The sequence below is a fragment of the Stegostoma tigrinum genome, chromosome 37, assembly GCF_030684315.1.
Source record: "Stegostoma tigrinum isolate sSteTig4 chromosome 37, sSteTig4.hap1, whole genome shotgun sequence".
Classification (NCBI taxonomy): Eukaryota; Metazoa; Chordata; class Chondrichthyes; order Orectolobiformes; family Stegostomatidae; genus Stegostoma; species Stegostoma tigrinum.
Window position 1 is genome coordinate 8,601,398 of NC_081390.1, and position 12,082 is coordinate 8,613,479.

Below are 12,082 nucleotides of genomic sequence, written 5' to 3' on the forward strand. Positions count from 1 at the left end.
CACCATCACCTTCTCAAAGACAATTAGAGATGGGCTATAAATGTTGGTATAGCCAGCACTACCCGTATTTGTGAAAGTACAAAACACTTTAAACCCATGAAATGATAGACTTGAAAGTAACAAATTTGACAAAAAGGACTAAACTCACCTGTTGAAGCACGTTCAAAATATTTTTAAGAAAGTTCAAGATGACAGGGCTAAGATCGCTCAAAGAAACTCAAATGGTGTTGCTTCATATTTTTCAAGGTCATAACTAGCAGCTGAAATGAAAATAGCTACTTAGCAACCAACTGTGCTTACAATTTCCCATATAACAGTCTGAACATACAAATTGTGGAGAACCTTTCCCTTTTGTAGCAGCATGATTGAAGGTGTTGTATATCACACAAATTGAAGTGCAAGAACATACAGGTTACACCAATAATTGTTAGCTTGTCTTTCTTAAAGAATTAAAAGCATGATAAGACATGAAATATGGAACCTTTCTGATTAAGCTTTGATAAGAAAATTAACAGGTGCAAAACAGAGAGGCCAAAAAAAAAGGCTAAGATATTGTCAAGCCAACAGGACTCTTGCTCACCTGTCATTGAACTGGTGGTGGGTCAGTTCTATGGGACAGGACAAATGGAATCAAATGCCCTTCAGGCTCTTATTGGCTGCCATTGGGCTTTCTCCATGAATGAGGTGCTCATCTCTAGGCATCCTGTTCACCATGTGTCCCACTCAGCAAGTACTGCTCATCAGTTAGCAGCCAGCAAGTCATTATTGCCACAAACAGTGTTTAACAGCACTGCACCCACCCGAGTTTCAGGAACATGGATCCTTGTGAGTGAAGACACTGAACAGCTCAAGATTTCTGCACTGAAAGTGGCCACAATATGAACCAGGTTGAAAAGCTGCAGCATCTGGGATGTCATGCTGTAAGGAGAGTGGGTTCAGTCATAGGCTAGCAAATCAAACATGGGCTTAAATTTTGTGAATTTGCCTATGTAGACTTCACTATCTGAGTGAACATCCTAATTTTCCTTACTGAAGGATCAAACATAGCTCATAAAGCCTGTATCAACATTTTGGTACTCCATCTAACTAGCCATTCAACACTTGTAGCCATTGGCAACAAGTATCTCCCAGTCCACCTGAATGTTTTGTGGCCTCAAGGAATCCTTGGACCATGTGGTTACTAAAATGTATAAGGCTATATTTCCTTTCATGTTACTCATAAAGGGTTTTTACTACATTTTTGCACGTTAGTCCCATGGTCCTGATCTTTGGGTGTACAGTGCCAAAAGCAGCAGACAATATGGGGGGACAGGCTCATAGATCTGCTCCAGGACAACTGCATTTCCAACAACACCTAAAATGCTCGACATCTTCCAGGCAAAGCAGCCTGTTTGATTGGCACCACATTTGTGACTTTCAACATTCATTTCCTGCACTACTAATAGCGGCAACAGTGTGCATAATTGACAAAATGCACTTCACCATCTCAACAAAACTCTTTCGACAGCACTTTCATACGTTGCGAGCTGTACCACCTAGAAGAACAATGACAGTGGTGGGAATTTCCGCTCCAAGCCACGCACCACAGAAACTTGGAAATGCATTGCTGTTCCTTCACTGTTGTTATGTCAAAATCCTCGAACTGTCTTCCTAAGAATGCTGTAGGCATAGCTGAACCACATGGACTACAACAATTCAAATAAGTGAATCACCATCACCTTCTCAATGACAATTACAGATGGGCTATAAATGTTGGCATAGGTGGTCATCAAGAGATCCAGGCAGTGAGCCACAGACTGGTCATTGCATTTGACTGCCTGACTCTCTCTATCATTACTTTCACATAGGGCATCCTTAGAGCACAAGCGTGTGGTGTCTGCTAGTATAAATCAGGCTTTCTGTGATTGGTGGGCACCGTTTAGGGTCTGGCATGCATCATATACCTCAAAATAACACTTTCTTTGAAAATTGTAAGTTACATTTGCAATTCTGACTTTTGTTACAGTACCCTTCAGGGATTGTCAATTCTAATTTTTTTGCTTAATTTGGTCATTATTTAATATTAGCCTGTAATTTTTACTGCCTTGAAGATTATGTGGAAAAAACATATATAAAATTGTAATTGCTGGAGAAACTCAGCAGGTCTGGCAATATCTGTGGACAGAAGGCACAGTCGATGTTTTGGGTCTAGTGACCCTTCTTCAGCAACCTGTTTTTTCTCCACAGGTGCTGCCAGACCCGTTGAGTTTCTCCAGTAATTTTTGTTTTTGTTTCAGAGTTCCAGCATCTGCAATTCTTGGTTTTATAGTTATAAATTGCATTGGACTTTTTAATCAAATATTTCATTTCAGCCTCATGCTCCTGATCTTTGAGCAGCCAATATGAAAAAGGGCTAGTAGATCTCTGGCTGTAGGGCTAGGTGGAAGACTTCCTTGTTGGTCTGTTCCTGGGCTTTGAACTATGCCCAACAGCAGGTCAGGCAATTGGCCATTGAATGAGGTTGTTGCACTCAACAATTTGCCTTTCAGTTATATCCATGTCTGGGTGCCCATGGAGGGGAAGTGTACAGTGTTTGCCAGTATGCTTCAGGCCTCCAGTGACCAGTGGGAATTGCAGGGGCTGAGACACATCATCACTCACCAAAATTATATTTTAATTTTGAACTGTAAGCTTCCTTTGGAATTTCTTATTTTTATTACAGTGCCTCTTAAGGGGCTGTCACTTCTAATTTGGTTAATTGGTTTATTTCTTCAAAACAGTAGACAATGAATAGATAATTGGTCACAAGGAGCCGTTGAACACAATTCTGATCTTCTCCTCTCCTCACATTAAGACTTCCACACAGTTTCCTCAGGCTCCCCTTTCCTTGCTGTGGTAACTGCAGAAATTCACCTTCTCACATTTTTGCAGTGATTAGCAGTTTACGATCAGAAGCAAAACAACTCTAGCTGATTTAGAGATAATGGGAACTGCAGATGCTGGAGAATCCGAAATAACAAAGTGTGGAGCTGGATGAACACAGCAGGCCAAGCAGCATTGTAGGAGCACAAAAGCTGATGTTTCGGGCCTAGACCTTTCATCAGAAAAGGGGGATGGGGAGAGGATTCTGAAATAAATAGGGAGAGAGGGGGAGATGGACTGAAGATGGATTTCACCAGCTTCTAAATCTCCCCACCCCCCACTGCATCCCAAAATCAGCCCAGCTTGTTCCCACCTCCCTAACCTGTTCTTCCTCTCACCTATCCCCTCCTCCACCTCAAGCTGCACCTCCATTTCCTACCTACTAACCTCATCCTGCCCCCTTGACCTGTCCGTCCTCCCCCGACTGACCTATCCCCTCCCTACCTCCCCACCAATACTCTCCTCTCCACCTATCTTCTCCTCTATCCATCTTCGGCCTGCCTCCCCCTCTTTCCCTATTTATTTCAGAATCCTCTCCCCATCCTGAAACGTCAGCTGTCGTGCTCCTAAGATGCTGCTTGGCCTGCTGTGTTCAACCAGCTCCACACTTCGTTATCCCTAGCTGATTTATTTGTCCCTCTTATCTCAGGTGCACCTGAGGTGAATTACAGCTCCTCCATCATAAAATGTGCAACAACTTGCTGTTACGGAAACTAAATCAAGGCATTTCACAGAGCTGCAAGAGAAAGATGGGCACCAAGGTATAAAATTTGGTGAGATATCAAGAACTGCAGATGCTGGAGTCAGAGATTAAAAAAAAGTGTGGAGCTGGAGGTACACTGCAGGCCAGGCAGCACCAGAGAATCAGGAAAGTTGACATTTCGAAAAGTCAACTTTCCTGCTCTTTTTATCTCTGACTCCAGCACCTGCAGTTCTTGTTATTTCATAGAATTTTATGTCAAGACTTTCATCAAGAAGTTGAGTTTTGAAGAGAATCTTAAAGGGAAATGGATGATTACACTGTATGATATACAACTGACGATACAAAATGACTATTTCGATTTCTGAAAGGCAATGCTAAAGGGAAGTACAGTTTATTCATTTCTGTCTGGAAAAATACATATATTCAAACTTCCACTGCATGGAGTCACATTCCATTGGATCAAATCACACATTTCCTCTCAAGAATGAATGAAAAACCATTGATAATATTCCTATCAAGATTCACCTTTCTATAGCTTAACAGCTCAATAGCTTGGAGAGGGACAGTTAAGGTGATCAAACGTAAAGTGTGCTGCTCACAAACATAAGGGAGGACAGTACAAATCAATCCTGTCCCCTGCCAATCCACACTATGTTTCCCTCACCTCCATATAAGAGCATTGCACTTGAAACGTTTACATACTTTTGGGGAGTCCTGGCTGTTTCCCTGGCCTGTGCCCTGGAATCTAGCACTGCAGTGATACTCACAGGCATGCAATACTTGGTGTACCTCACCTCCCTGAATTAACCATTGTCCACAAACATCTCTGGTTCCAACTGAGCCACTACAGCAGAGGTTCTGAGAAAACAAAAGGAGTCTGAAATCCGTGTCCATTCCCTGATAATGTTTGTCTTCAAAATGGCAGGTTAAAATATTGCCATTTAAATACAAATGGAACTGGTGGGAACCATGTGTAACTCACTTCCACTGTGTTGGGGAAGTTAGTTAGGAGGCTGGCTCAATGCCAGTAAAATTTCAGATGTGTTACAGGCAATAAAATGGTGCTTCAAAATAAAGAGAACTCTGGAAACTTTATGATTAATTACTCCATGAACTAATTATTAATTCAGTTTTTAAAAAAATAATTTGCACATTTAAAAACAAAGTATCTAAATTCTCAGGTTTTAAATGTAACAGTTCCTTTTTCCCATCTATCTGCCAGCTAAATAGGATATCACAATGCAGAATGCCCTGGGAGAGGAGAAAGGACGTGAGCTCAGTGAATCCTTTCTTTGTGCTGCCTGGTTTATATGCAGTTTCCAACAAATACAAGCTGAAAATGGTTGGGTTCTCATACCCTGTTGCTGAACTCAACTCACTTTCTCAAAGGAACTGCTATATATATATATATATATATGTATATATATGCATGCAAGACCTTATAAAAAGCTGTTGTTATATCTCCTGTATTCTTCTGAATGATTAGACACAAACAATAACAAAAACTTTGGAAGTATGGAGCAAAATGGTCAAGCTCAGAAAGAAAAAGTCAGATAAATGCTTCATCAAGCACTATGCATTTCTAGAAATTTTACTTTATTTCAGGTATTTATGACTGGGATTTCTTTTTTTTTGCTTTTTTTTCCCCAATCACATACTTCAGCAAAGTTCCACCTCAAAATTTAAAATATGTGAAGTTTTACTTGGAAGAACTTCAACATTTAGCTTTGACATTGTGGGATAAAGCAGGCTGATTTACAGTTCTTCAGCATCTCATTTTAATTCCTTAATCACTTACTGTACTGATGTCCCTCTTACTCAGCATCATGTTGCCTAACCTGACTCATGCAGTAGCAGTTTTATTCTCTTAGTGCCAAATGAATCTTGCTGTCTCTCTCTTGCCAGTACTAGTGCCAGAGCATCTCTCCCATACATCATTTCCTCCTTTTTAATGCCACTGCCATATTCATTTTCTTTCACCCATTGCATTTGAGAGTGAGATATTAGGCTGATTACATCCAGTGGGTAAGCAGTAGTGACACTGAACAAAGTACACTTGATTCTCACTTTTATCCACTCTTATCTTGTGGGTGTGCTCCAGCGAACACCAATGCCACTCATCCCACCATTGCTCCAGTCAGAATGCTGCTTGTGTGAAATTACTCCAGAAAATCCAGTTACAAAATCTTAGGCTGATGTATTCAGGCAATGTTGAGGGATTATTAATTATTGGAGGCATAGCAGATACTTTAAGTTGAGATTCAGTCTAGAGATTCCAGAGGATACTGAAGTCCCTTGGTATGATACTAAACATCATGAATATACCTCTTTCCACCATCGTTGCTAGACAAATTACCAGCTAATTCATTGGTTTCGTTTTCTGCATTTTCTAAAAACAGTAACTAAGTTCCACTGAAAATAACTGTATTTGAAGCACTTTGATATATTTCTCAAATAGAAAAGCTACATCAATTCAAATCCCTTACTTTTCATCAGCAGTGACTCTCTTACCGATTTTTTTCAGGCAGAATCACTCTCCCCCATGGGCCATTATGCAGTGACACTGCATTTTATTTTAATATGTGATATTGCTGGCTTGGCCATCATTAATTAGCCAACTGCGCTATTGGCAGTTAAGAGTCAACAACATTGCTGTGGATCTGGAGTCACAGGTAGGCTAGACCAAACATGGACAGCAGATTTCCCTTCATAAAGTACATTGCTGAACCAGATGGATTTTTTTCACAACAATCAATAATGGTTTCATTCTGATTATTAGACTTTTAATTCCAGATTATTATTGAATTCAAACTCCTCTGTCGTGGTGAGATTTGAACCCAGATCCCCAAATGTAGGGCTCTGTATTACCAATCCAGTAATAACACTACATTTCCCACTCATCACAGGGTTGTCTCACTCAATGACAGTCTTTTGCATTCAGCAACAGAATGTTTCACTCAGACCTCTTTTATCAAATGTTTTTCTTGCTCAGTTCATTTTCGTTAATCAGTGCCCATAACAATCCTACTCACTCAGTGCCAATATGCCTCTCATTCCATGCGTCATTTAGTATTTCATGTTCAGATTCAATATGGGTCTCTTACTCACTTAAATGATTTCTCATTCATTGCCAGATCCATCCACTCAGTGACTGCCAGAGCATCTATTATTCACTTCTTGGGGTTTTGCACCCAGTACCTGTATCTCTCATCCACTGGTTGGGTGCAACCAGCTCAATACTGTTGATACTCATCAGCTGGCAATATGGATCTAGCCCAGTGCCAGGATCTCTCACCCACTTGTTGAGTGTAAGCAAACCAATTCCAGTACCTCTTATCACTGATTGGGTGTAGTGAGTGCAGTACCAGTCAACCCCACTCTCTGGCTAGTGTTGATCCAGTGCAGTGCCAGTCACCCCCTCCCTCTGGCTGGATGGAGCCCGACCCTGTCACGTGATCTGCCAGGTGGGCGCACGTTCCCTGCTCCGCCAACGTCCGCGGCGCGAGCCCGTCTTTCAAACAGGAGCTGGATCAGTCTCGAGCCGCGGCCGCCGCGCTCGGGGCGCGGGGGGCGGGGCGGAGCGGGACCGAGCGGACAAAAGGCGCGCGGGCGGCCGTAGCCTCCCCAGAGTCGCCGCGTCCGTGTGACTGGCGGCGGCGTTGCGGTGGTGGGGGCTGCGTGGTTGCTGAGGTCTCTGCAGAATAAAGGTTCTCTTGGGGTGGGGAGAGAAATAAACTTATAAGCGAAACAAACACACACCACATATTTTTTGTTGGAAATCTCTGCATGTCTTTCATTTGCAACCACCGAAGCGAACAAGCACGCACTGAGGAGAATTGCAACCTTTTGTGCTCGTTTGCCGTTCCTTTATGTGGGACCTTGTTTTGGCTGGGTTCACTCAATTTTCATCTGAAAGAGTAAAAAGGATCAATTCCCTCCTCCTTTTCCCATCACCAGCCCCCAATCCCAAAATTGACACATACACACACACACACACACACACACACACACACAAGTTCAGCAAAGAGTAAATAAAGCAGCTCCAGCACTATGGATCGCCACTTACTTATCTAAAATAAAGTACAGGTCGAAAGCGCCATGACAGGATGTCTTGTCGTGGTCTTTGTCCTCTCTCACTTGGCCAAAAGTAAATGAGCAGAAGAAGACGCCGAGGAGCAACAAAGCTCTGCAAACGCGGCTTGGAAAGCTCGCCATTTTTCTCGGGGCAAAATACTCATTCGATCTTCAAAGCAAAGCAAGGCTGAAAAAAAAGGACGCTGCTGGAGTGGAAATAACTGATCCAACTTTCTCCCTCTTTCTCTTCTATTGCTCCCTGGCTAAGCCAGACAAATGATTCCCTCCCCAAACTGGAGTGTCTGAGCAGCAACTCTCCAGCATGCTCTCTCCAGAGCAGACTGAGGCTTCCTGACCCCCCTCGCCACACAGTCAGTGCGGAGGCTGGGACTACAATTTAACCAGCCCTTATAAATCCCGAGCATCCAATTTCCAGCACCAGTAAGCGAAATTCAACCGTGAGAGAGGGAAAAGAGGGGCTGACAAGAAGCATTAAGTGCAATACTTCTCCAGAAGCTGTTACGACAGACAAACCACATGCACTGCGTGAAACGGTGCTGTAGGCTAATTCCTTAATAATCCTAAAATTGGATAAGTACTTGGGAACACTTGTTTAAACAGGACTATAGGAAAGGGTAGGCACGGGACATTATTTGGATAGCTCTTTTGGTCAATGACAAATACGGATAATTCTCCTGAAGCTACTATAATATGTAATGCGTTGCCCTAAATAGCGCTGAAAGCATATCACTTAGTAATTTTGAGAAGGGATTTGGATAAACAGGGAGTGAGGAGATCTTTACGCGGTTTTAGAGGCGAAGGAAAAAGATTTGAGACTAATTGTACAGCCTTTTTTTCAAGCAACAAGTACAGCCAAAATGGGCTGAACGGTCTCCTCATGTCTTGCTTTGTTCTATACAATCAGTCCATAAAGCGCCTTCAATGGTCAAACAGCACACTTACCGCAATGGCTCGAGTCTTCTGTCACAGCAACACTTACGGTCAACGTGAGTCTTGCCTCCAACAACATCCGCCACCACCCCCCCCCACCCCCTCACCCACCCCACTTTCTTAACCTTGAATTAATATTTCTACAAAACTGTCAAATCACTTCAATGAAAGGTGTCATTATTTTTTCGACGAGAAACATGCGGTGATTTTAATAGTTACATTGATGAAAATCTTCTGTTTTTCTTTAACTCAAAATAAGTCTTCGACCTGTACCTTCAAGATTAAACGAGAAGCACGGTGCTGAGAGTTGAAGGGTTAACGGTGAGGCAGTTTGATCTGAAAATGTCATGTAATACGCGCTCCTTGGAAAGAGGGCGCTTGAGACACAGCGTATAAACGTTGTCGTAAAGCAACATTATTCTATTCGTTTAAATCCATTAAAAATCAGGTACGTTTGCAACAGTTTGGCACGGTTTACCCACACTCGAATGTTAAAAAAATACTTCCCGCTGGCTGTGGACCCTGATGCTCAATCTCTATTTACATTTGACCTCAAGTGCTGTGAGCAGGATTGACTTTCAGAATATTTTCCAGGCCATGCGCGTCCCACGGCATCTTAAGATGCCTCTTATGAACGGAATTATATCAATCGCTATGATTACTTACGGCTTCAGAAACCTAAAAATAAAATGAGATTTTTGAAATGTTGACTCCGGCTTTTAAACACGGCAGCAAATCTGTGGCAGGTTATGCCAAAAGAAACGAAATAAATGTTTCTTTCTTAAGTATTTCTTTCCACAAAGATAAACTCCACAATTATTTTATGCCTTCTTCAATTTATGACTTCTATCTATAGCCTCGCTTCTTTCTTTCAAAATGTTATTTTGCAACAGTGCAGCAACTTGAATCAAAATTACAGCAAGTATCAAATAAATGTAGGAATTATTTTGATAATGGTTATTTTAAGAGGTTTTTTGTTTAATTTCAGGCTTCGATTGGACCCCGTCCTGTTCAATATCAGAGACAGCGAGGTTAATGGTCTCTTTCTCGTTTAGAGAATCGATTGCAGTGCCTGTATGGAATGCAGACTATATTTAGAATTTACAGTATTAGAGTGTAACAATAATTTGCAACTGTCGGTGATACTATCAAACTTAAAACAAAAATAAATTCACTTTACTGAATCTTTATGAATCTACAAAACAGCTTCGAAATTCACACTCGGCCAGACTTGAAATTGACAAATATATTGTGAATTGAAAGACCAAGCTTAAATTTGACTCATTTTGTAAGCAAGCTTGTTAGTGTCTCATGATTTTCAAATTCATCATCATACAATCAGCGTAATCTGGTCTATATAAAGAATCTCTGCTTGACTATTACCACATACCACACTGTTCAATTTCACCTGCATTGCCACATTGAATATAGTCATAGTTCTCCTATGAAAATGAAACAAATAAACTCTAACAACCCAGAAACATTAAGTTCTGGTGAAATTAACGGGCAATCTTGCGCTTCTGAACTAGTTCTGCGTTCAGTGGCCAGCTGCCTTTGAAATAACGGGAACATTAGATCAGAAAAGGGTAGGTTATTTCAGATGTCAAAGATGCTCATAGGAATTTTCTCTCAAGCGTTGACATGCCTTTATTCGGGCCGACGTCTTTCCAAAACGATGCTACTTTTTGAATCTTTAGCAATATTTGATTATGACAAGGCATTTGACCATTGGGGAAGTATTTTTGTAATTCCATTTCCAAGCTTTCCTCTAAGAATCAAATTATATACTCGGCCGACTGCACTCTCTCCGCCCCGAGTTATTTGGAATATTTAGCACTTAAATGGAACAGGTTCAGGTTCGCTTTCGATAGAATGAAGTACCCTTCCTAGGAAAAGAATAATTCAAGTATCATTTTAAATTTAATATCCAGCAGCATCACAATAATCTATTTGGGCGCCGTTAAGATTTCAAATCGAAATAAGATTTCCATGCATGTTAAATGCTATGCGGAGATTCGTTTATTCTTTGATTTAGCAAAAAGCATAAGGTCACATTTTGTTTCCAAGAGAATTGGGGGGAAAGGGGGCACTTTACGGGAATTTGTAAACCGCTTCTAAAGGGGTAAGTTGGCAATCCATGAACGTTATTGATTTGACCCGAATTTGCGCGTAATTTGACAGAAACTTGATAGTTTCTCGGAGTTCTGCGCCACGGGCTGTGGGGAGATCTGCCTTGGAGACGCTAAACATTTTCACGGCTCAACATCAAACTGTGGGTGAGAAGCTTTTGTGCTCCTAAGATGCTGCTTGGCCTGCTGTGTTCATCCAGCTTCACACTTTGTTATATCAAAATGTGGGTTGCGGCTTAAGCTCCATTTGTTTTGTTTGGCGTTCAGGGAGAAAACAGAAACCTCCGACTGTCTGTAACACAAGTTAGATCCGGCTTCCTGATTCAAATGCTCCTATTTCTTTGTAAAATAAGGCCCAGAAATCTAGCTGTTTACCCCCCCCCCCGAATAAGAGACACTACTCCAATCCAATTAGCGCACCACGTAGCGCGACAAACTTTTAAAAACAAAATCTATTTCCTGAATTTTAAAAAAAGGTGAGACAAATACTCCTGTTATTGTTGCGCTATTCGCGTTAAGAGAATTAAGCGATTTATTTTCATTTAAAAAGATCTGCTAGAATTTATAAATAGTGTATTACCTCCGTTGTTTGGTGCATAAATAATAAACAAGGCGTCAACACAATGATGTCGACGTTTCAGAATCAACCTATCGCCATTTAACATTGTTTTTATTTAAATCCGTGCAACGGACTCCAAAATTACTCATTTCTCGATACGTACGTACTAGGATAGAGTTTAAGTTCATCTAAGTGTTCACACTGACCTCCGTGATTTCTAATGATTTAATTCGATAATTCCTTTCAGTTTTCATTCGTTATCAAAGACACGCCGAATCTTCAATCATTGATAGACTGAAGAAGAAGTAATTTGCCAAGGAAGTATAAGACCGAATCTGGGCGGTTTAGAATCCATTCATTCTACCCAGCAGCGAAGTTTGTGCAAAATGTGAGCTATATACAGGCACCAAACACTATTATTTAAAAAAAATTCTAACTTGACCTTAGACGCTACAGAATAGAGCGCAACTTTTGCGGCTGCGGGGAGCGGATTCTGTATGAATGTGGCCAATTTTGTGTTAGAGAAAAATATTAAACCTTTAACCATGAGTGTAAGCGACTGTACCAGTTTAGGAACCAAAAAAACTGCAGATGCTGGAATCGAAGGCAGGCAGACAGGAGGCTTGAAGAACTTCTGAAGTCCCGAAGAAGGATCATACCCAAAACGTTGACTGCTCCTTTCCTCCAGATGCTGCCTGGCCTGCTGTGTTCTTCCAGCCTCCTGCTTGCCAGTTTACGAGCTGAGGGTTAATGAACCACCTTCAA

At 41.4% G+C, this 12,082-nt stretch overlaps 1 protein-coding gene across 2 annotated transcripts in view; it reads right to left on the reverse strand.

The window, feature by feature from the left end:
• The window catches only part of LOC125467594 (anthrax toxin receptor 1-like), a 110,049-nt gene extending 102,006 nt beyond the window's left edge, over positions 1-8,043 (reverse strand). For both annotated transcript variants that reach the window (XM_059640271.1, XM_059640272.1), the window contains exon 1: positions 7,671-8,043. In XM_059640271.1, the coding sequence (XP_059496254.1) occupies positions 7,671-7,819 (149 nt within the window). In that variant the 5' untranslated portion in view covers positions 7,820-8,043. The remainder of the gene's footprint in view (positions 1-7,670) is intronic.
• Positions 8,044-12,082: the final 4,039 nt, after the last annotated feature.